Genomic DNA, 26089 nt, shown 5'->3' with positions numbered 1-26089 from the left:
ATTAATATCTCTTGGGCTGCTGTGAGTGACACACGCTGAGTGGGGTGAAGGGAAATGCTGGTGAATTTCATTTTGAGGTGTGGGTTGCTGTTAGTCACTCTGTCTCTTGCCATTGCCAAGCACAAGCAATCTTCCTTCACCAAAAGTTGTTACCCAAGGGGAACACTGTCCCAAGCTGTTGACGCTCTCTATATCAAAGCAGCATGGCTCAAAGCAACGATTCCAGTAAGTATTAGGCTCTGCTTAAAATCATGACCTCAAGGACATTTACAATCTTGGATACAACTTATTTCTGTTTGTTTTATTGTAGGAAGACCGCATAAAAAATATACGATTATTAAAAAAGAAAACAAAAAAGCAGTTTATGGTAAGTCAGAAAGTCTTCTTCTTTTTTACATTTCCACTTATTTGATGTTTATTTCCCCCTGCATTTAAATTTTTTTCAGAGAGTAATTAAGTAATGATCGGGGGACATTAAAAAACGATTCATAATTTACCATATGCAATTTCTTGTATCTTATTTTTAGAAAAACTGTCAATTTCAAGAACAGCTTCTGTCCTTCTTCATGGAAGATGTTTTTGGTCAACTGCAATTGCAAGGTTGCAAGAAAATACGCTTTGTGGAGGACTTTCATAGCCTTAGGCAGAAATTGAGCCACTGTGTAAGTATACACAACAAATACTGTGCATTTGATCCTAGAAACCTATTTAGAAGTCAGCATGTAAGAATCTGTCTCATCCCAAAGGGTGAGTAAAACGAGCTTTGTAATTGTTGGCTTGTAGTCCAAATGGAGAGGTCATCACCAGGGAAATAGCATTAAATAACTGTACATTACTCAGAATGCTGCTATTTATTATTTCTTAAAGAATGGCTCATAAAACACACTGAAGAGAGCTAAAGTAACATGACATGGTTTTCAAATAAATACTTTAAAATCATTCTCTCATTATGTGATTCCCAAGTAATCCATTCATCCATTTAATATTTCTTGAGTACCAACTTTGTGCCAAACACTATTCTAAGTCTCTCTTTCTCTCCCTTCCTCCCTCCCTCTCTCCCTTCTTCCCTCCCTCCCTCCCTTCCTTCCTTCCCTCTCCCTCCCTCCCTCTCCCCTTTCTCTTCCTCCGCCCTCCCTCCCTCCCTCTCTCTTTATTTCTTTTCCTTCCTTCCTTCTTTCTTTATTTCCTTTTCTTTCTTTCTCTCTCTCCTTCCTTCCTTCCTTCTTTCCCATAATAATAATAACTAACTGATGCCCTTTTTCTTATTTACTTATGTTTTTAAAAAAATAGTTGTGCCCCTTTTAAGGCATAATCTCAGTAAAAAACTTAAAAAGGGATAGACATGCCTTCTTTGGTACGTAAATTATTTGATGCCTCAGTATGGTCACTGTCATAGCAAGCAGTGGAGAATTAATTAAGAAGGTAAAAGTGATCACATTTCTATGAAAACTTCCACAGTAATAAAGACCAGTGCAGAAAACAAAACAAAACAAAACAAAACAAAAACACTGAGCCAGAATCTGTGCAATGTTAGTTGAGTTGCCCCTGTGGGGAATATTGAAGCTTTTCTGTGCCCTTGGTGGGGGTCCCAGTATGCTTTCTCCAGCGTCCTGCAGTTGTAGCTTGCAGATGGTACTAAGGTTGGGTGGGGAGCCTTATTGCAATCCTTGGGAAGCCAGTTGGAAAGGAGCTCTTCATCCTGGGCATCATGGTCACTGAGACTTAAACACTGGGCCATTAGAGGGGGGTGTTTATTTTTTAAGAGTTAAGATGTCTTTTTCTTGTGGTCAACTAAAGTGCTCCGTAACCCAAATTTCAGCCCAGAGTACATGAGGCATTTTATGAGTGTGAGTAGATCAGCTAGGTTAAAAAGAAAAAAACAAGCAAAAAAAAAAAAAAAAAAAAACAAAAAACCAACAAATTTAAGTTCTCTATTTCTTTGCTTAGTTTGTGTTTGTTATACCCTTACTTAGGTTTGGATTGCATGTTTTTTCATAAACTCTCATATTTTATTAAAATTACAACACTGATAAAAAGAAATTACAAACTGATACCTCTTTGCAAAACACAGGGAGAATTCTCTGGGCCAGTTCCGGTGCCTGAAATTTTGTTCTATGCTTAAACCTATAAGACTACCTTATGAAGAAAGTACATATGTAACTATAAATAGTCTCTTAAATTTAAGTTGCATTGTTAAATCCTTGCCTGATACAGTACAGAGTGTCTGGTCAGAACCCCCAAATCCATGTCAGGTTTTCATTACTAATTTGGTTTTGTTGACCCTAATAGCTAGAGAACACATAGCGACAGTTATAACCTAAAACGAACAATATTCTAGATGAAAAGCTTAGGAAACCTAGATATGTCTAGGAACTCTGGTTTTTCTTGGTTTGTTTCTGGGGAAGTTTTCCTAAAGTGGGTGGGACAGTGTGGCGCCGCTCTGGTTGGTTGTTGCTGCTTCCCAAAGGGTCTGGCTCCCTCCTGTGGCCAAATACGAACACATCATCTCATCAATCTCGCCAGGCAACACGTAACTCCGCGCTTTCCTTCTTCCCTCCTCCCACCTCAAGCCTATCAGTGTGAGCGTCAGTTATCTTACAAGCTGTGAAGTTTATGCCCTGGGGTAACGCAAGCTCCCCCGTGAAACATAAAGCGGCAGGATTGGCCTGAGCGTTAGAAAGACTGCAGACATTGATTTAGGGAAAAGGTAACTGGCCTGGTGTCTAATGTTTCAGCCAAACATAATTTTATATTTCTGGCAGCAGAAACTGGTATCTGTCTGTTTAATACAAATTAACTGAGCATCTACTCTATGAAGCTCTGAATCAGTGGTTGGGAGAGGGCTTAGCAGACAGAAGTTATAAAACATGAAGTAAACAACATTAATTTAAATATGATATTTTGTTAATAAAAATGGACACTAAATGTAATCAATGTATAAATGGTCAACCTATTGAAACTAATTATACTTGCTGTATTTCCCCTGCCGTCCGTACTATTGAGGTTGTTGTGGGAAAAATAAGTAAAACAAAGCTCTGGGGATTCAGAGCAGTAGTGATCAAGTCACAAGTGGTCAAGTCCCTTCTTGAAAGGCGGGACTGTGAGAGGGGGCCTTCCGTTCTGCACGCTCTGAGCTTTAGAAAGCTTTCTGCAGAACCTTGACATATTTTAAAACTGATCCAAGGCTTCTTCCACGATCGGGAGACAGAAGGAAATGGCCCATTCTGTTTCCTGGAGGTGGTACTCTGGGATAATGCTTAGGTTAGTATGATGCTATAGGCTAAACAGGATTTTGAGGGGTTGATTGAGCAATGAATGCTGCATTGGTAGTGCTGCTGCAGAGTTAAATGCTGTCTGTGTTCTGACCAGCTGATTTACACAGAATTTTGGCACACAGCCTACTTGCTTAATGTGTGCACTTAATATTTGAAATTATGCCAACAATAAAACATTGGTTTGTGTTCTTCTGAAAGTTTCCTCTGCCCCAAACCTTGGGAATAATTTTAAAAAAGCAAAACATATGATATCAATTGCTTTAAATCATTTGAAGAATCCAGTAATTATGTATTTTGTATCTTAATACATTAAAGGTAATAGTAAGGATTACTACAGCTCTTTATAAATTGTTAGCTTGTGCATGGGATTTTTAAATGCTCTTATCAGTGTACCTGTTTTATTTCTGTTGACAATTTTTAATGGATACCAGAGTTATTAAAAGATGCTTACTCTGCTAAAGTTGCAAAGACATTTTAATTTGTGATGGTAACTTTTTTTCAGATAATTATATTTTACCAAATAGGGTATGACTCTGGTTGGATTTGTTGATTACATGCTGAATTAGGTGAAAATTTTCACATATCAAGAGCAAAGTACTAAATTATTCCTTTAAAATTTACAGTAGCCTTCCCTGGTAGGTTTAATAGGAGTATTTGGGTTGGGGAAATATTGCAATTCCAATGATGGAATACTTATGTACTATATTACCAAATCTCATTACCTGGATTATATTTGAGTTATCCTTGGTGGGTGTTGTTTTGTATCACCAGAAAGAAAAACTTAAAGATGAACTCTGGTATAACCCAGAATTAGATACTGGATCACATGTTGTCAGCTAGAGATGATCAATATCTATTTCACTTGCAGTTCATTTGCATGGAACTTTATGATTACTGGCTGCAGATAACAGTACAACTCTTTTGACATTCATATCACCAGCCCACTATTGAACATTTCTAGGTTTTAGATAGTTCAAAATTCAGATATAAAAATAAAATGCTCATGGTGAGCAACTGGTCCTATCCACTTCCTTTCCACTTATTCTTTTTTATTCCTGTTCATAGGCAACATTGTGTCACTCATTACTATTTGATAACGGTGATGAAATAAATAATTGCCACATTTTGAGGGTATGGATTTGCACTTGATGGATATTCGTCAAATGGCTGAGACCTCGTGCTTCCCTTCCTTTTCCTTCCTTCATTCCTTTCTTTTTCCTCCCACCCCATTCCTCCTTTCCTTTAATATACTTAAAAAACTGTCCATGTGCCTGCTCCAGAACAATTGCCAAATGATGAATTTGTCAATGACCAAGTTGTTAAATTAGTTTTTTCTTTTGTTTATTTAGTTTTAGTTGACTGGCTTTGTTTTGTCTTCATAAGAAAGAAGCTTTTGTGTTGAGGACTGTTGTGTTCGTTTCTGTTCCTAATTCCCACTTTTGGAAATAAAGATCAAGTAGCAGGGAGAGGGGAGACTTGATGGCATAAAAATCATAAGATCAGAATGTTTCTGAGCATGCAGAATTCTTATGACTATATTTATCATTAATATATTTGTATACAAGGGAGAATATATAAGAATTTGGCCAGGTACGGTAGCTTACGCCTACAATCCCAGCACTTTGGGAGGCCGAGATGGGTGGATCACCTGAGGTCAGGAGTTCGAGACCAACCTGACCAACATGGCAAAACCCCATCTCAAGAAAAAATACAAAAATTAGCCGGGCGCGGTGGCGCGTGCCTGTAGTCCCAGCTACTCAGGAGACTGAGACAGGAGAATCTCTTGAACCCAGGAGGTGGAGATTGCAGTGAGCCAAGATCGCACCACTGCACTCCAACCTGGATGACAGATATCTATGACACCTTCTTATTATCTTAGTGTCTTTTGAAGAGATTTTACATTTTATGAAGTACAATATAATAGTTTTTTCTTTAATGGACAATGTTTTGGTGTCATATTGAAGAAATCTTTATTTAACACAAAGGTCATGAAAAAATTTTACATTTAGAAGTTTCCTCATTTTAAATATCACATTTAGATCAATGCCTTTTTAACACATCTATTGACAGGAGTGTATGATTTTTAATTTTTGGACAATTGAAACAATGAATTACATTGATTTTCAAAGTTAAACCAATCTTGCATTTCTGGGACGCACTATACTTGGCAATAATATATTATTTCTTTCACACATCACTAGATTTAATTTGCTAAAACTTTGCTTAAAAATTTTGCATCTACATATGTTAGATGTTAGTCTACGGTTTTCTTGTAATATCTGTGTCACTTTGATACTAGCATAATCCTGGCCTCATAAAGTTGAAAAGGGTTTACCTTTTCAATTTTCAGAAAGTGTTAGTATAGACTTATTTTTTCTTAAATGTTTGGCAAGATTTACCAGTGAAGCCATTTTTGCTTAGAGTTTTCTTTGTGGGAAGATTTTAAACTATGTATTCTATTTTTTAGTAGATGCAAAGTTATTTTTTCAGATTATCTATTTCTTTTTGAAGGAACCTTGGTAGTTTGTGTCTTTCAGTGATTTTATTCATCTCATCAAATTCACCAAATTTATAGCCAGATAATTTTTCATGATATTTCCTTAATATGCTTTTAATATCTGCATAGTACAGGATGATGTCACTTCTCTTATTTCTGATATTGGTAATTTTTGTCTTTATTTTTTCTTTCTCATGGGTCTGGCTAAAAATTCATCAATTTTATTGATTTCTCAAAGAACCAGTTTTTAGTTTCATTGATTTTTCATTATTACTTTTCTGTTTTTATTTCAGTGATTTTTATTCTGAACATTATTATTCATTTTCTTCTATTAAATTTATATTTAGTCTGCTCCTTCTAGTTTCTTAAGATAGAAACTTGGGTCATTAACTTGAAATTTTTTTTTTCTTTAGTTGGAAGCTGAGATTATTAATTTCTGATTTTCTAACTTTTTATTGTAGGAGTTTAGAACTATAAATTTCCCTCTAAGTACTTCTTTAGTTACATTTCACAATCTTTGCTATGTTGTGCTTTCATGTTTATTTGCTTTAAATTACTTGCTAATTTCCCTTTTTATTTTTTCTTTTATATATGGGTTACTTAGAAGAGTGTTATTTAGTTTTTATATGTGGGAATTTTTCTAGATACTTTTCTAATTTTGATTTCTAATTTGATATCATTTTGGCCAGAGACCATACTTTGTATGACTTGAATCCCTTTATATTTGCTGATCCATGTTTCATAACCCAGAATTTGGTCTATTTTGGTAAATGTTCTATGTATATTTGAAAAGAATATGTATTCTGCCATTGTTGGGCTGAGTATTTTATACATTTCAATTAGATTTAGTTGTGACAGCTTTTTACTTTTTCTCTCTCTTTATTAACTTTTTTCTACTTATTTTATCAATTATTGGTATCTCTGACATTAATTGTGAACTTCTGTTGCTTCTTGAAGTTCTATCAGATTTTGCTTCATGTGTTTTGAAGTTCTGTTATTAGGTACAGAAATGTTTATGATTGTTATATTCTCTTGATGAACTGACACATTTATCATTATAAAATTACCCTTATTGTCCCTAATAATATTCTTTGTCCTGAAATCCACTTCTTTTTTGATGCTAACAGAATCACTCCAGCTTTCTTTTGATTGCTGTTAGTGTGCTATGTCTTTTTCCATCCTTTTACTCATAACATATTTGTGCCTTTTATTTTTCTCATTATTACTCGTTTTAAGCAGTTTGATTATGATGTGAATTGATGTAGTTTTCTTCATGCTTCTTGTGCTTGGAGTTGATTAGGAATCTTGTATTTGTGAGTATATAGTTTTCATCAAATTTGAAATTGTTCAGCATTATTTATTCAAAAACTTTTTCCTGTATCTCCTTCTGTCTCTTCTCCTCTTGGAATGCTAATTACACATATATTAGCCCATTTGTAGTTGTCCCACAGCTCACTGATTCTGTGGGTTGTTTTTTCCCGGTCTTTTCTGTGTTTCATTGTGAATAGTTTCTATTGCTACATCTTCAAGATCACTAATCATTTCTTTTGTAGTGCCTATCTGTTAGTCCCATTCAGAATATTTTTCACCTCATACATTGTAGTTTTTATCTCTAGAAGTTTGAATTGAATCTTTTTAATATTTTCCATTGCTCTATTGAACATGATCAGTCTTTCTCTAACTTCTAGAACATATGGAATAGAGTTACAGCAACTTTTAAAATATCCTTATTGATTAATTGTAACATTTGTGTCCACTCTGGGTTGGTTTCAATTGATTGATTTTTCCCCCGTTATGGGTCATATTTTACAGCATCTTTGCATGGCTGGTAATTTTGATCAAATGTCAAATATTATGAATTTTACCTTGTTGGATCCTAGACATTTTTATATTTCTGTAAATATTCTTGAGTTTTCTTCTGGGACACAGTTAAATTACTTGCAGACAGTTTGATCTTTTCAGATCTTGTTTTTTAAGCTTTGTTAGGCAGGACCAAAGTATTGTTTAGTCTAGTGCTGATTTTGCCACTCATTGAAGCAACACATTTCTGTAAACTCTACCATATTTCCTGTGATTTCGCTTTCCTTTCTTCTTTTCCTTCTCTTCCTCCTTTTTGAGATTTATTTGTTCAGGACATTCGGCCATTTGTCTTACAGAGTTTCTCATAGTCTGTATTTTCTGACTGCATTTTCATAGTGTCATTTAGTATATTCTCCTCTTTATTTACCATACGTTAACAATTATACAGAGAGACTTGATCAGATTTAGCTTGATGTTTTAGCTAGAACACTTTATAGGTAGCATTGTTTGCTTTCACTGGGTCACATGATGTATGATCTTTATTTTTACGATGATAGTAACCACTGACAATTATTGTCTAGATCCGTTAATTCATAAGGCACTACAAAATAATATTTTTTAAATTCTATTTTATCTTCTTTACTCATAAGCTGGGATAATTCAATAAATAGAATCTACTCCTATTTGGATGTTCTGAGGAACTTATCATATAAGAAAGCCAGGTTAAATACTTAATTATCTTCCTTTATTTGCTAGCTTTCAACATAAGGGGTTGGTTTTCTGATTTTCTCCCATAATGACTAATGAATTATTAATTTTGTTGTCATTTTCTCTGTTTCATTATTAACTCATGAAATTATTTCTTATTTTGTGAAGCTTATCTGATTTTTCTAAGGTACCTGCCTTTTGGGCTTCCTTGCAAGTCCGTTTTCTTGAGCCACTCTTAAGATAAAACAGCATGACAAATTATCATGATAGACTCCAAGGACTGGAATTCCCAGTACCACTGTATTTGGACATCCTCTCATTGCTTCTGGTGACATTCTAAGCATTTTGCAGCACCTAATAAAATATATTTTCCAATTAGTTTGATTAGGGTAAGTCGGACAGTATAATTGTTCAAAAAATAAGTTATGTGTAATGTAAACTTCTTTATGTTTATACTCTTTTCTAGCCATAATATTTGGAAAATTGTTTATGTAAGAAGACATTTTAGAGATTCTTACAGAACTCAAATACTCTCAGACTTGAAAGAGAATTTAGCAGTCACCTTATTGGATTCATAAAATAATTTACCTAATTGCTAGTGATCAAAATAGAAATGAAAATAATTTCTGTTAGTTTTTAAGATTTCATCGTCTACTTTAATTAACATTTTGAGAGCCTGAACAGTAATTGGTATTTAGAGAGACACACTTCTTCATGTCGGTTGCATGTAATTAATTTTAAAGTCTGGCAAAAATTGGCAAACAGAATATTGTGTTTCCATTTTTTGTAGGCTGTTTAATAAGTAACTTGTATCATCAATTGCAACTAGCTTATCAACTTGTAAAATATTACCAATTATTCATCCCTGTAATTTAAAATTGTAAAAATTGCAATTGGTTGAACTGATAAAGCAAGAGTGAGACCAATCCTGTCTTATTCTTTCATCAACTGCAAAGTCTAAAACCTGTGTCTTCAAGAACAGTAGCCTCATCTTAAGGTTGTTGGGAGAATTAAGTACCTAGCATGTAGTAGTTCTGCAAAATTGTTAGTGCTTCCCTTATTGCTTTTCATGCACAGAACATTAATTTTTATTCCAATTACATTTTCTCAACAATTTACAAAGGAGTGGTTCTCTTAAGTAATCAGATACTTTTTTAGTGCTTAATATTAGTATTATATTGTATAATGTGTATAATTTATAGTAGTAGCTTATTTATTTTTTTATGAGACGGAATCTTGCTGTGTTGTCATGCTGGAGTGCAGTGGTGCAATCTTGACTCACTGCAACCTCCACCTCCTGGGTTCAAGTGATTCCCCTGCCTCAGCCTCCTGTGTAGTTGGGACTACAGGCATGTGCCAGCATGCCTGGCTAATTTTTTGTATTTTAGTAGAGATGGGGTTTCACCATGTTGGCCAGGATGGTCTCGATCTTCTGACCTTGTGATCCATCCACCTCAGCCTCCCAAAGTGCTGGAATTACAGGCGTGAGCCACCACGCCCGGCCAGCAGTAGTTTAATTTAAAGATAAATAGGCTGAGCATGGTAGCCCATGCCTGTAATCCCAGCACTTTGGGAGGCCGAGGTGGGCAGATCACTTGAGGTCAGAAGTTTGAGACCAGCCTGGCCAACATAGTGAAACCCTGTCTCTACTAAAAATAAAAATAAAAATAAAAATAAAAATAAAAAGTTATCTAGACATGGGGTGCATGCCTATAATCCCAGCTACTCAGGAGGCTGAGGCACGAGAATTACTTGAACCCAGGAGGCTGAGATTGCAGTGTGTCAAGATTGCACCACTGCTCTCCAGCCTCAGCAACAGAGGGAGATTCTGTCTCAAGAAAAAAAGATAAATAAATTATGAGTAATTGGTTTTAATTTTGGTAAAGGTATTTTCTAATTATGTTATTGAATTGTTTTGCTGAAAAATTCATTTCTTGGTTAATGATATATAATTTCTCTGTCAAAATTGTGAGGCATGAAAAATGACAGAGAAAAAGCAAGCTGGCTTCACTATCCCTTCTTCTGCATCCTGAAAACCAAAAACAAATACACAGCACTATGATTATCACCAGCAATATCCCAGAATGCTAATATATGGGGATAAGACAGTTCCTGAGGCCTCAGAGAAGTGAAAAAATTTTGGGCAGATAGTAACAGAATTGGAATTTTACATCCACAATGCCCCTCCCCCAATCTGCCAGGCACCAAGCATAGGGAAAATTTTCTCCCAACTCACAATTACTACACTGGAAAATGTGGGATTGAGGTGGACAATCAGCTTCCCCATCATCTTGAGCTCCTGGGTAGGATACCTATACCTGCCTCAACAAAAAGTCAAAATGTGTGTGTGTTGGGGGATGGAGTTAAAGTATAGTTTTTAAAAGTTTTTCCTTGGTTTGTTTCTAGTCCCTTTTTATTTTGATCAAATATAAGTTGTCATCTGTTTGAAATAACTCATATTTATAAGAGGTTTTTTGTAAGCCTCGTGGTAACCACAAAGCAAAAACTATAATAAATGCACTAAAAATTAAGAGCAACAAAATAAAACATACTGCCAAAGAAAATAACCACAGAAGACAGTAGAAAGGAAGAGAGGAGTTAAAAAAAAAACAAAATGAAACAAAAAAACAACCATAAAACAAGTAACAAAATATCAGTAGTAAGTTTTTACCTATCATTGATAACATTGAATGTAAGTGGACTAAATTTTCTAATTAAATGACAGAGTGGCTGAATGGATAAAGAAACAAGACCAAACAATATGCCACCTATAAGAAACTTGCTTCACCTATAAAGGCTCACATAGACTGAAAGTTAAGGAATGGATAAAAGATATTCCATGCAAATGGAAACCAAAAAAAAGAGCAGGACTAGCTATCCTTTTATCAGATAGACTACAAGCCAAAGTCCATAAAAAGAGGGTAGAAAGTCACTATATAATGATAAAGAGGTTAATTCAGCTAGAGGATATAACAATTATAAATATCTATGCATGCAACATAAGAGCACCCAAGTATATAAAGCAAGCATTAATAGATCTAAAGGGAGAGCTAGACTGCAATACAATAATAGCAGAGGACTTCAACACTCCAATCTTAGTAATGGACAGATCATTTAGACAGAAAAAGTTAAACTACATGTTAAACCAAATGGGCCTATGTGACATTCACAGAATAATTCACCCAACTGCTACAGAATACACATTCTTTTCATCAGCACATGGAACATTCTCCAGAAAGACTATATTTTAGGCTACCAAACAAGTGTCAGCACATTCAAAAAGTCATAATTATGTCAAGTATCTTTTCTGACCGCAGTGGAATAAAACAGAAATAAACAAGAGGAATCTTGGAAACTACGAAAACTAATGGAAATTAAATAATATGCTCCTGAGCAATCGATGGGTCAGTAAATATATTACGATGGAAATTTAAAAGTGTCTTATAATAAATAAAAGTGGAAACACAATATACCAAAACCTATGGGATACAGCAAAAGCAGTCCTAAGAGGGAAGTTTATAGCAGTAAATGCCTACCTCAAAAAAGTAGAAAGACTTCAAATAAACAACTAATAATGTATCTGAAGGAACTGGGAAAGTAAGAACAAATCAAATTTAGTAGAAGGAAATAGCTAATAAATGTCAGAGCAGAAACAAATGAAATTGAGCCTACAAAACAATAGGGAAGTGCAATAAAATAAAAAATTGGTTTTTTTGAAAAGATAAACAGTGGACATTTAGCTAAGAAAAAAAGAGAAAATACAAAATAAAATCAGAGATGAAAAAAGAGACATAACAACTGATGCCACAGAAATGCAAATAACTATTACAGAATTACAGAATATTACGGAAAATTATATGTTAACAAATTGGAAAACTTAGAAGAAATGGATAAATTACTAGACACATGCAACCTATCAAGATTAAGCCATGAAGAAAGACAACCTGAACAAACCAATAATGAGTAACAAGATTGAAGCTGTAACAAAAGTCTTGTATTAAAGTAAACCCAGGACCTAATGGATTCAGTGCTGAGTTCTACCAAACATTTTAAAAAGAATTAATTCCAATTCTACCCAAACTCTTAAAAAATTAAAGAGAAGAGCATATTTCCAAACTCATTTTGTGAGTCCAGTTGTACCTTGATATAAATCAGACAAGGACACAACAAAAAAGAGAAAACTGCAGGCCAATGTTTCTAATGAAAACAAACACAACAATACTCACAAAAATATTAGCAAACCAAATTCAACAACACATTTAAAAGATCATTCACCAGATCAGGCAGGATGCATCCCAGGGATGCAAGGATGGCTCAAAATGTGCAAATCAATAAATGTGATACATGAAAAGAACCAAGAACAAAAACCATATGATCATTTCAATACATATTGAAAAAGTATTCAATAAAACTTACATCCCTTTATAATAAAAACCCTTAACAGACTAGATATAGAAGGGATATACCTCAGAGCAATAAAGGCCATATACGATGAGCTAACATCACACTGAATGGGGAAAAATTGAAAGCCTTTCCTCTATCATCTGGAACAGGACAAGTTTGACCACTTTCACCACTTTTGTTCAACATAATACTGAAAGTCCTAGTCACAGCAAATAATCAAGAGAAGGAAATAAAGGGCATTCAATTTGAAAAGGAAGAAGTTAAATTATGCTTTTTCACAGATGACATGGTCTTATATTCAAAATATCCTAAAGACTCTACCTAAACTGTTAGAACTGATAAAAAAAAATTCCGTAAATTTGCAGGATACAAAATCAAGTTACAAAAATCAATAGCATTTATGCATGCAAACAGTGAACAATATAAAAAAGAAATAAAAAAGCAATCCCATTTACAATAGCTACAAAAATATAAGATACCTAGGAATAAATTTAACCAAGGAAGTGAAGGATCTCTATAAGAAAAACTATAAAACACTGATGAAATTGTGTATAAAACAATGAAATTGAAGAGGACACACACACAAAACATGGATATTCAATGCTCCTTCATTGAAAGAAATAATACTGTTAAAATATCAATACTACCCAAAGCTATCTACAGATTAAATGCAATTTCTATCAAGATACTTCTAGCATTCTTGACAGAAATAGAAAAACATGGTAAAATTTACATGGAACCACAGAACCACAAAAGACCCCCCAAAAGCCAAAGCAATACTGAGCAAAAAGAACAAAGCTGGAAGCATCACACTACCTGACTTCAAAACATACTATAAAGCTATAGTAACCAGAAGAGCATGGTACTGGCATTAAAAACAAAAAACATAGACCAATAGAAAAGAATAGAGAACCCAGAAATAAATCCATACATTTACAGCCAACTCATATTTTGACAAACGTACCAAGAATATACATTGAGGGAAAGAACAGTCTCTTCAATAGATGATGCTGGGAAAACTCGATAACCATATGCAGAAAAATGAAAGTAAACTCCTATCTCTCACAGTATAGAAAAATAAAATCAAAATGGATTGGAGCCCAATATAAGACCTAACACTATGAAACTATTGGAAGAAAACTTGAGGAAACACTTCAGGACATTGGTCTGGGCAGAGATTTTTTTTTGAGTAAGTCCTCGAAAGTACAGACAACCAAAGAAAAAAATAGACAAATGGGATTATGTAAAGCTAAAAATCTTCTGCCCAGCAAAGGAAACAATCGACAAAGTAAGAAGGCAACCTACAGGATGGTTTGCAACTATCCATCTGACAAGGGACTAATCAGAATATATGAGGAACTCAAAGAACTCAATAGCAAAAAGCAAATAATCTGATTTAAAAATGGGAACAAGATCTGAATAGACATACAAATGGCCAACAGGCATATCAAAATACTTAATATCACTAATTAGAGAAATGCAAATCAAAACCACAGTGAGATACCATCTCACCCCCGTTAGAATGGCTATAACTTAAAAGGCAGTAGTGATGCTGGGAAGGAGGTAGAGAAAGGGGAACCCTGGTACACTGTTGGTGGGAATGTAAACTAGTATAACCGCTATGGAAAACAGTATGGAAGCTCCTCAAAAAACTGAAAGTGTAACTACCGTGTGATTCAGCAATCTCACTACTGGATATATATCCTAAAGGAAGGAAATCAATTTCCTGAAGAGATAAACTGCACTCAAATGTTTATTCAGCACTAGCCACAGTAGCCAACATATGGAATCAATCTAAGTGCTCATCAATGGATGAATGGATAAAGAAAATGTGGTATAATGAAAAAAATGAAATTCTGTCATTTGCAGCAACATGGATGGAACAGAGGTTTTTATGTTAAGTGAAGTAAGCCAGGCATGGAAATACAACTATTTCCTGTTCTCACCCATTTGTGGGAGCTAATAAAGTGGATCTCATGAAGACAGTGAATAGATTGAATGTGAGCAGAGGCTGGGAGAGGTAGGGGTGTGGCAAGATGAAGAGAGGTTGATTAATGGGCTCAAAAATACAGCGGGAGGAAGTTACCCTGATTTAATCATAACACATTATATGATTGCATCAAAATGTCACATGTACCCTGAAAATATTTACATCTATTATGTCTCAATAAAAAATTATGGGGTGCAGCTCTATTGCTGAGTTAGGAATTTAATTCACATGCTAAATTGTGTGAACTAATTCTGATGAATGATAATAACACTGAAAAATGTAAAAACCTGCACTAATGTTATCCTACTATAGTATCTATTTGTATTTAAAGTATTAAAAAACTCTTTCTATTTTTTTTCTATGGTTGGAACATGAAGAAATGTCTTACAAGGGTTTAAGATTATTCTAGGTAAGCTAGCTTACCTGTAGCAGATGATCTTTGTAGTTATAGAGAATATAGAAATTGGATAATGATGTTTTGTAAACTTTTCTGTTCAATATCTACTGAGTTGTTGGATATTTGTCTTTTTATTAAAATTAAATGTCTGATTATGAATTTGGTTTCGCAGAGAGACACTTGGCTAATAATTTAGTCCCTCTTTTCTCCTTTCATGAAAACTTGCTTGTAAATATAATCACGCTTTCTTCAAATTACGCTAATTTTGTTATTTTCTTTCAAAGTTTCCTATAAATCTTTCTGGTGTCAGTAGTTTTGTGTTGGTGTCCTAGTGCTTGTGCTTTCTTTCTTTTTTTTTTTTTTTGCCAAACTGATATTTATTTATTTAGTCTATTTTTTAAACATTACACTGGCATAATTTTCTCCAGTATGGCTTTAAAAGCACTTCAGATAATATTTGTAGGACCCCATGTGAACAACTGTGCAAAAAGTCAGTGAATAAGATTTGCTTAAGAGTCTGTATCTGCAGTAAAACAATAAAATTAAGTTTAGTCTTTAGTTGAATCTCTTATCTGTCACTCTTATCTATCATTTGTATTTTGGAGAAGAAGAACTTTCAAGAAACCAAGGCTGTGGTCAGAGTAGAAACCATCTTAGCCATTAAGGTCAACTAAAAAAACAAAAAACAACAAGAAGGGTGGTTATGATCCAGTCTGAAGTTGTATATTGAGGTCTATAAAAATGAAGGTCTTATGTATGGTTTTTCACTTACCCTCTGGCTGTATATTTATAATATGATAGAGTATAATCTAATAAAATCCTTTTTGTCGAGAGAGGATTTGAGGCCATTCTCCGTGAGAATGCAGTCTGGGCAGTTAATTCTCTGAGGAACCGTGACACATGTAGCTGTCGACTCATAACCCACTACCTCCTTTCCTCAAATTATTGGTGTTGGGGGAAAAGCTGAGTGTTGGGAGAAGCTGAGGCGGGGGCTTGCATGTCTGATATAATGTAAAAGAGTCTTGGAACATGTCCGGGGTCCAGAGTCTAAAACCCCTCATGGCTTTTGGAACACCAAGCTCTGTGCAAAAGGGTGGAAGGCTACCCTGACGCACCATAATCTAAGCCTAGGGCATAAAACCCGTAGGGGCTAGGATAGCATCCAGGGCTCAGGGCATAAAACCCCTCGTGGCCTCTGGAATGTGTCTAGACTTGTCAGCTCCTTGCTTTCCCAGGATCGATTGTATCTTGAGTTAAAAGAACCTGCTCTCCATTATCTCAAGTAGCAGAGCATATGCCAAACCGTCACAGCTGTAAATCATGTGCTTAATGCAATGCTCCCTTTCAACCCCACATTCTCACCACCTGTTTCTTTGTTTGATCACCAATAAATAGTCTGGGCTTCCAGAGCTCGGGGCCTTTGCAGCCTCCGTACTCGTGTTGGCCCCCTGGACTCACTTTCTCTCTCAAACTGTCTTTTCTCATTCCTTTGACTCCACTGGACTTCGTTGCCCCCACGACCTGGTGTTGGGTCTGATTACCCCAACAATCAGTAGAGGTTTTCCATTTTTGCTTTAGCCATCATATGCAATACAAATTTGTATGATTTTTTTGAACACATAAGGAAATTGGAAAAAACTAAGGATGGTATTGCTTGTTTATCTGATTGTTTTAGACAAAGTTATAAGGGTCACTAATGTCTAGGCCACGCTTCAAATTTTTAAGAAACAAGTAGGCTTGTGGACCCTGAGGCAGTAGGTCGATGCTTGCATTTTATTTGTTGATTGATTTATTCAGCAAATGTTTATTATTTAGTATTTGCTGAACACTATTCCAGATGCAGGGGACTCAATGAAAATTGACAGACAATATTTCTGTCCTCATAGAGCTCATTGAAAATGCTGGCTGGGCGTGGTGGCTCACACCGTAATCCCAGCACTTTGGGAGGCAGAGGCGGGTGGATCTCTTGAGGTCAGGAGTTCGAGACCAGCCTGGCCAACATGGTGAAACCCTATCTTTGCTAAAATATAAAATTAGCCAGGCGTGGTGGTGGGTGCCTGTAATCCCAGCTACTTGGGAGGCTGAGGCAGGAGTATTGCTTGAACTCAGGATACGGAGGTTGCAGTGAGCTGAGATTGCGCGCGCCACCGCAATCCAGCCTGGGCAACAAGAGTGAAACTCCGTCTCAAGAAAAAAGAAAGAAAGAAAGAAAGAAAATGCTTTCTTCCCATCTTGGCTAGTCTCAAGTTGTGATTGGTGCTGCAAAGGGAGCACATAGGAAGATGTGCTGCAGCAGAGGTGGAGGTTGGGGGCCATAACTTGGATTTAGTCCGAGGTTTTCAGCTGTGACCTGAAGGGTGTTTAAATTATCTCTGCGCTCTCCAACCTTTGAACACCTTGCTTCCCTGCCTACTCATCTCTTCTTCCTGCTTTTTCCACTCATCTTTCAAGACACAAGTCACTTTTTTTCTTCTGGAAGACTTCAGAGGTTACCTCTCCTCTGTCTCCTGGAGCAGTCATGTTTTTGTTTTAATCACAGTATTTGTCATATAGAATTGTAATTGTGCATCACTCTGTGTCTTGGCAGACTGTGAGGCCTCAAGTGTACCCTGGGGTGATTTTCATGCAGGGTACTTTTGTACATTAAATATAGGTTTGAACTGCATAGGTCAACTTACATGTGGTTTTTTTTTTCAATAAATACACTAGACAATTTTTTGGAGATTTGTAACAATTTGACAAACTTGCAGATGAGATGTGTAGCCTAGAAATATGGAAAAATTAAGAAAAATATGTCATTAATTCATAAAATATATGTATTTACTAGTCTATTTTATCATTTGCTACCATGAAGTATCCACAAATCTATTATAAAGAGTTAAAATGTATCAAAACCTATGCACACAGACACTTACAGACCATACAAGGAGCCATTTGGTTTGTAAACAAAGGTAAAGATACAATATTAAAGCATCTGGCAACTGGGAACTTGTCTGCTGCCTTTTGGTTGGTAGAAACTGCTTCTACCGATCAATGTGTTCAAATTGCATGTAAATTGCACATTACCAATGAGTAATGTGAGTAGAGACAAACTGCTCACATGAAGATAATTAGCTGCACAAAATTACTTGTGGTAATGCTGTACTACTATAATAATTCTGTAGCCACCTCCTGTTGCTATTGTAGTGTGCTCAAGTGCTGTGAATATCCACTTAAAATGCTGTATAATGTTAATAATCTTCATGTGAGCAGTTTGTCGCTAAAGTAAATTGCCCATTGCGGTAAAAAGTGGTCTCTTATGTATTTTTCACTGTGTTTTGTGCAATATCATAAATCTTGAATAATAACATGGGTGCCACACTAAGTGCCATTGGTGATGCTGGAAGTGCTCCCAAGAAGTAGAGAAAAGTCATGACATTACAAGAAAAAGTTGAATTGCTTGATAGGTACCACAGAGTGAGGTATGCAGCTGAGGTTCCCTGACAAGTCCAGGATAAGGACCATTGTGAAAAAAGAAAAGGAAATTTCTGAATCCCCTGCTACAGCTACACCAGCAGGTGTGAAAACCTTGCACTTTTCCAGAAACACCTGTCTAAAAATCTCCTATTGAAAATGCAGCTTTCATGTGGGTGTAGGACTGCTAAAAGAAAGGCACATCTATAGACCCTGATACGATTCAAGAAAAAGTGAAGTCATTATATGACAATTTAAAACAAAAGAAAGATGAAGGATCTACAGCTGCAGAATTTAATGCCCTCAAAGGATGGTTTGAAAATTTTAGAAAGACATTTGGCTTAAAAAAACTGTCAAGATAACAAGAGAAACAGTTTCTACCAACCAAGAGGCAGCAGACAAGTTCCCAGATGCCATTAAAACAATCACTGGGAAGGAAGGGTATCTGCCTGAACAGGTTTTTGATGTGGATGGAAGTGTCCTATTCTGGAAAACAATGCTACAGTCATTTATCAGTAAAGAAGTGAGCACCAGGATTTTAAGGCAGGAAGGAATAGGCTAACTTTAATGTTTTGTGCAAATGCAGTCAGGTTTATGATCAGGACTGCCCTTATTTGTAAAGCTGCTAACCTCTGAGCCTTGAAGGGAAGAGATAAACACCAGCTGCCAGTCTTTCCATTGTATAACATGAAGGCCCAGACAATGAGAACATTTTTTTATGGATTGGTTCCATTGGTGCTTTGTTCCTGAAGTCAGGAAGTACCTTGCCAGTAAGCAACTGCCTTTTAAAGTTTTTTTGATATTGGGCAATGCTCCTGGCCACCCAGAACCCCATGAATTCAACACAGAAGGCACTGAAGTAATCTACTTGCCCCCATATACAACATCTCTAATTCAGCCTCTAGATCAAGGGGTCATAAGGACCTTTTAGGCTCATTACATGTGGTATTCTACAAAAAGGATTGTCAACAATATGGAAGAGAACACCAATGGAGGGAACATCGTCAAAGTTTAGATTACACTATTGAAGATGCTATCATTGTTATAGAATGAAAGTCATCAAGCCTGAAACAATAAATTCCTGCTGGAGAAAAGTGTGTTCAGATGTTGTACATAACTTCATAGAATTTACAACAGAACTAATCAAAGAAATCACAAAATAGATTGTGTCTATGGCAAAAAGATGGTGGGGGCAGGGGCAGGTTGAAGATATCAAGATATGGATCTTGGAGAAATTCAAGAGCTAGTAGACACTGCACCACAGGAATTAGCAGAAGATGACTTGATGGAGATGAGTGTTTCTGAACCAGTGCCAGACGATGAGGAAGAAGACATAGAAGAAGCAATCCCAGAAAACAAATTGACATTAGACGATTGGCATAAGGGTTCCAATTATTCAAGAGTGGTTTTAACTTCTTTTATGACATGAACTTTTCTATGATACGAGGACTGAAACTAAAGCAAATGGTGGAAGAAGGGTTAGTACTGTATAGAAATATTTTTAGAGAAATTAAAAAAGTCAGACAGAAATTACTATGTATTTCCTTAAAGTTACACCAAGTGCCTGCCTCTCCTGCCTCCCCTTCCACTTCCTCCACCTCTTTTGCTTCTGCCATCCCTGAGATAGCAAGACCAACTCCTCCGCTTCCTCCTTATCCTTAGTTTGCTGAACATGAAGATGGCAAGGATGAAGACATTTATGATGATCCACTTCCACTTAATGATTAGTAAATATATTTTCTCTTCCTTATGATTTTCTTAGTTACATTGTCTTTTCTACAGCTTGTTTCATTATAAAAATACAATCTATCTATCTATCTCACAAAATATGTGTTAATTGATTAACCATGTTATCAATAAGGCTTCCGGTCAACTGTAGGCTATTAGTTTAATTTGGGGGGAGTCTAATGTTTTACGCAGGTTTTTAACTTCATTGGTGGGGGGGGGTCAGTGCACCTAACGTTATCCAGCATTGTTCAACTGTAAATCATTCATTGTCAACTGTAAATCAGTGCTATATGGCAGAGGCATTGCTGTATGCTTAGCATATAGTAAGTATGTGACAAATATAGATTGACTTAATAATAAAGAATGAATGTTTCCTATGACATGATTATCTCACATTTTTCTCTGAGCTGATTTCTACTTATTCTAGCCCTACCAATAAATTGCCTCTGGTCTAGATCATATCAGCTTCTGTTGAGTTTGTCAAATCGTTCAGCCATTCTTATGATAAAACTGCTGACCCTTTTATCACACATTGTAATTTCAGCCTCTGCAACTAGACTCAAAAATATAAAGAAAAGGAAATCATTCTTTTAATAAATTCCTCTTTCCAAGCAAAGCAATCTGAATTACGGCAGTAAAATCTGCTATCCTACTGGACCTGTGGACACATTTACAACAGTATAAAGAAAATGAGAACTCTGTAGATCAGATCTTTACTAGGGGTCACTCATAGTAAGCAGTGCTCAAGGCACCAGGAAGTATTCCTTCAACCAGAGTGCAGTCATAGTGGCAACACTCGCACTGTTAGTTTTTTTTTTTTTAATTGAACAGTGTTTTCCTCCTTTTTGACTCTTATTACTCTTCCTAGAGTAGCATGTGCCTTTGGTGTGAGTGAGGGACAAAACCTCTCTGGAACTTCCCACCTGCTGTGGGATGCATTGCACATCCAAGTTCCCTGGGTAGAAGGCACAGTTGACAGGAATGCCTGTTTTATTTAACTTCTGTAGTGTCCAGAATGTGGTTGGTTCTTTGGTCTCTTACCTTCAGTGTTAAATCTTTAAATCCTGGCCAGGCGCGGCGGCTCACGCCTGTAATCCCAGCACTTTGGGAGGCCGAGGTGGGCAGATCATGAGGTCAGGGGATCGAGACCATCCTGGCTAACACGGTGAAACCCCGTCTCTACTAAAAATACAAAAAATCAGCCGGGCGTGGTGGAGAGCGCCTGTATTCCCAGCTGTTCGGGAGGCTGAGGCAGGGGAATGGCGTGAACCCCGAGGTTGGAGCTTGCAGTGAGCCAAGATTGCACCACTGCACTCCAGCCTGGGAGACAGAGCAAGACTCTGCCTCAAAAAAAAAAATCTTTAAATCCTAACACATGATTTTAGAAACATGAGGAACTACTTTTAAAAAGGATTCTATGCATTAAATATTAGGATGAAGTTTTACTGAGCATTCACAGACACACTAATGACAGATTAGAACATTCCACTCATCCCAGAGAAAGAATCCCATGTTGTATAGTTTGGTGCAAATGTAACATGAAATACACCTAGAGAGCATTCTGAAGTCAGGGCTCCTATCACAGTGAGGTCTAACCCTGTGTTCATGAATCCTGCAAACTGTACCTTAAGCTGAGCAGTCTGTGTCTGCAGCTCCTTGATCACAGCAGTCTGCTGTGCCTAATCGTGAAAGCCCCTTTCACAGGAAGAGTCTCTTCCCTCCTATGCAGGGTCTGATCTGAAGGTAGCATCCCCATTTGGGCAGAGCCAGAAAACCGTCACCACCATGAACACCCCTGAAGAGACCTGTCGGTTGACCTCAGCCATGTTTCATGCATTTTGATAGATGTTATCATTTAGCCACTTTCATTTCAAGTGTTTGAACTAAGTGTTATCTTTATTGATATGACATTCTTTTGTCGAGAGGACATTTAGAGACTAAATGTTATCATCTACCCACTTCCGTTTCACGAGTTTTAACTCTTATCTTTAACTGTTAGATAGTGACACTATTTTGTCACGAGCATAGGACTCCCTATGGGATGTTAGGTGAGTGACTTAACCACCTGGGCCTTGGTCTCCCTTTCTGCAAAGTGCAAACAATCGGCTTATTCAATCTCCTTGGTCTATTCCAGTGCTAAAAGTTTTATGAGTAAAAACTAAGTAGATAAATTAGGCATTTTCACATTTTCTTTCCTTTCTTTTCTTTTATTAGTCCTATAGAAATTTGTGGGAGAATAGAGTAGGATATTAACTTTCTCCTGTTTGACGCCCAGGTGATTCCTGTGCTCAGATAGGGTTTGAGAATTCACTTGCACAAAGCGGACTGGTAGTTTCCCCTGGCCAGCCAGCCTACAAGCCAGCTGCTCAAGATACTAGCCTGCTGCTTCTCCTAATTTAGAAAGTAATATTAATGTCCTAGGTGTCTTCTCCTTGTAGTCTACACTGAACATTGTTCTGTGCTTTGTACATGACAGGCAGAGTGATTTTTTAAAAGGTAATTTTTTTTTCTTGTCATTCTCATGTCTTTCGTGCTTCCCACATTTCTCTTGCTTAATTGCTCCAGCCATGCTTGCTTGCTTTCTTTCAGTTTCTGGAAAGCACTGAGCTTTCTCTTGCCTCGGAGGAGCATATTTTCCTCTGCCTGAGTTACTCTCTTGTGTCTTCTCCCCAACTTCCTCTCTCCTTTCCTCAGTTTCTCATATAGCCTGTGCCTTCCCATTTCTGTTATCTCAACTTAAATGTTGATATGGTTTGGCTCTGTGTCCCCACCCAAATCTCATCTTGAATTGTGATCCCCAAATGTGGAGGGAGGGACCTGACGGGAGGTGATTGGATCATGGGGGAGGTTTCTCCTGTGCCGTTCTCATGACAGTAAATGAATTCTCGTGAAATCTGATGGTTTAAAAGTATGGCACTTCCCCCTCTGCTCACTCTCCTGCCACCATGTAAGATGTGCCTTGGTTTCCCTTCACCTTCTGCCGTGATTGTAAGTTTCCTGAGGCCTCCTTAGCCATGCAGAACTGTGAGTCAATTAAACTTCTTTTCTTTATAAATTACCCAGTCTCGGGTAGTTATTTATAGCAGTGTGAAAATGGGCTAATACAAATGTCATTTTTCAAAAGACCCCTCCTTGACCACCCAATTGAAGGTAGGCGGTTCCTATAAATCCCTGTCATAGAGTTTTGGGAGTTGCTAACATAGCTTTAATTGTAATTTGTAAATTTTTTTTTGTTTTATTTGTCATCTGCTTTCTCATGAAACTTTAAGCTCTGTGAGGAAAAAGATCATGCATTATTTATTTTGCCAGTGCATATCTAGTGCTCAGCACATAATACCTGCTCTATAAATATTTGTTGAATGAATGAAAGAGTATCATTAATGTCTCTTCAACAATATTATCTGTAATTACTGTTGATTTCTTAGATTTCCTGTGCTTCGTCAGCTAGAGAGATGAAATCCATTACCAGGATGAAAAGAATATTTTATAGGGTAAGAATTCTAAATCCTTATATTAAAAAACTTTGCTTTTTAAAATATGAAAAATTTATTCTCTTATATCTGTACTTTATCTGCAGATTGGAAACAAAGGAATCTACAAAGCCATCAGTGAACTGGATATTCTTCTTTCCTGGATTAAAAAATTATTGGAAAGCAGTCAGTAAACCAAAGCCAAGTACATTGATTTTACAGTTATTTTGAAATACAATAAGAACTGCTAGAAATATGTTTATAACAGTCTATTTCTTTTAAAAACTTTTTAACATAATACTGACAGCATGTTAGATGATTCAGAATAGACAAGAAGGATTTAATATAATAACGTTTTGGATATAAGTTGTCACTAATTTGCACATTTTCTGTGTTTTCAAATAATGTTTCCATTCTGAACATGTTTTATCATTCACAAGTACATTGTGTCAACTTAATTTAAAGTATGTAACCTGAATTAACTCATGTAATATTTGTGTGTGGAGGGGGACAGTGGGGGTTGGAGGGGGAATGACAGATTTCTGGAATGCAATGTAATGTTACTGAGACTTAAATAGATGTTATGTATATGATTGTCTGTTTAAGTGTTTGAAAATTGTTGATTATGCCCAGTGTGAACTTAGTACTTAACACATTTTGATTTTAATTAAATAAATTGTGTTTCTTTCTCCTGGGTGTCCTTTTCATGACAGCATGCTAGAATTTCATGGAGTGCAAGGGGTAACTATAAGATAACCGCAAATAAGATGCGCAAAGTAACTAACCCTTGGAATAATTTACCAGGAATGCCTTTGACAGGAAACCCAAGCCACTAAGACCACAAGCAACCAAGATCAAATGATGCTGAATCTTGATAACACAGCTTCAGGGTGCCGTAGAACTAGGAAAGTTCATAGAAGCCAAATGAAAGGCTAAATGCAGTTCAAATTCCACCACAGTCAACTTTTCATAATGTCTAAAAACCCCATCTACATACTTAGCCCTTCAGTTAAATGAGTAACATGGCCTAACCATTGTTTTGCATTAAAGGGACTCTGCTCAGTGCTATTGGCATACAGCATGGAAAACAGGAATAGCTTCTGATGGCACATCCTAGGCCACCAGCCAATTCATTCCCACAAGGCTTTCATTGTGCCCCTGCTGCACGCTGACAATTCTGGGACTTGGCACCTTTCGTATTAATAGGTGGGACTTCACCAAGGTCTTCATGGATTGTGTCTCTGGAAACTTTTCTCTTCATTGCTTTCCCACCACCTAGTTCTTCGTTTCAGTCATGGGGTCATCAGGCTGTTCCCTAGGAACTACCCTCTCTTGATTGATTTCACATTCCAAAGTGATCCCTTTCTGCCTTTCCCCATCAACACACTGTGGTACCATGCCTGATCTCTTCTGGGGATGTCATTCCTAGACAAGTATATGGGACAGGAAAGGTGTAGTGAGCTGCAGGGCATTGGTGAGGGGAGACTGGAGGACTCTTTTCATGTTGCTTTTTACCCAGAGCTTTCTGGGCAGGCTCCTGGGCCATCAGCAGCAGGGCAGTCTTCTTTCCTGAGAAACATTAGGAAGAGCTGGAATCTGGGGGATCAGGAACCTGCTCCCTGGCTTTGCCAAGGACTGGGGGAGATGATGCACTGACAGCCTTTCCTTGATCCACTTTTAGGGCTCTCAGCATTTTCCAGGATTCGGCACCACTGGCAGCTCAGTTGAAGTGTGCTGGACTTCCATGAAGGCCAAAGTAGCCCCCAGTCTTGGTCACAAACCATGGGGACAGCTTAAGAGCTGTCCCATTACTTGGTGTCTCCAGACATGAGAAGGGCTGAGAAACATTCTTTTGCCAGTCAGCAAAGAAATATTTACTATGGGGGCTTTAGATTCTTAGCAGTAAAATTTCATTTGCCTCCCCAGTGTTGCTGGGTGATTGAATTTAATATTTGTTTGATTGTTTCCGAAGTTCTTTGGTTTTCCAGAATAGTCAAGAGGTTGCTAAACTCAGTCAGGAGCAATAGAGGAATTTAAAAGTCACCATCGTGTGAAAAATCAATATCCAAGTGCTGGTGTCTATTCACAAACTTCTCAAATGCCGGGGGCAAAAGCACAGTTTTTGTGTGCTTGAGTAAGGACTGGTATATTGAAAGGGCAGCAAGAGAGAAGCTGTAATCTTGTGCACAGTGGGGACACTGTGTCTTGGTGGTGCTGCTGTGGGTTCAGGGGTGAAGCCCTCTGATTTACAGGCCCCACTCTGGATTTTATCAGAACCAGGGATGATGACACATCGGGAAATGCCTGTGCATCCCTGAACCCACATGAGCTGCTGTATAAACCTTAAACCCATTTAGCATTTGTAGG

At 36.9% G+C, this 26089-nt stretch overlaps 1 protein-coding gene across 1 annotated transcript; it reads left to right on the top strand.

The window, feature by feature from the left end:
- Nucleotides 1-24413, top strand: IL26 (interleukin 26). Its single transcript, XM_004053526.4, has 5 exons — nt 1-225; nt 311-367; nt 528-662; nt 23678-23743; nt 23830-24413. Exons 1-5 carry the CDS (start codon nt 55-57, stop codon nt 23914-23916), a joined length of 516 nt encoding a protein of 171 aa, XP_004053574.3. The 5' UTR covers nt 1-54; the 3' UTR covers nt 23917-24413.
- The last annotated feature ends 1676 nt before the right edge of the window (nt 24414-26089 follow it).

The sequence above is a fragment of the Gorilla gorilla genome, chromosome 10 (assembly GCF_029281585.2).
Source record: "Gorilla gorilla gorilla isolate KB3781 chromosome 10, NHGRI_mGorGor1-v2.1_pri, whole genome shotgun sequence".
NCBI classification, from domain to species: Eukaryota; Metazoa; Chordata; class Mammalia; order Primates; family Hominidae; genus Gorilla; species Gorilla gorilla.
The sequence above is the reverse complement of the archived record's forward strand: the minus strand, read 5'-3'. Positions and strand labels throughout refer to the sequence as shown.

Bases quoted from the DNA above. Each gene is read 5' to 3' on its own strand.
- IL26 (XM_004053526.4), top strand. From the start codon at position 55: ATGCTGGTGAATTTCATTTTGAGGTGTGGGTTGCTGTTAGTCACTCTG. The intron at 368-527 runs GTAAGTCAGAAA...TCTTATTTTTAG, and splicing joins AAACAAAAAAGCAGTTTATG to AAAAACTGTCAATTTCAAGA. The intron at 23,744-23,829 runs GTAAGAATTCTA...CTTTATCTGCAG, and splicing joins TGAAAAGAATATTTTATAGG to ATTGGAAACAAAGGAATCTA.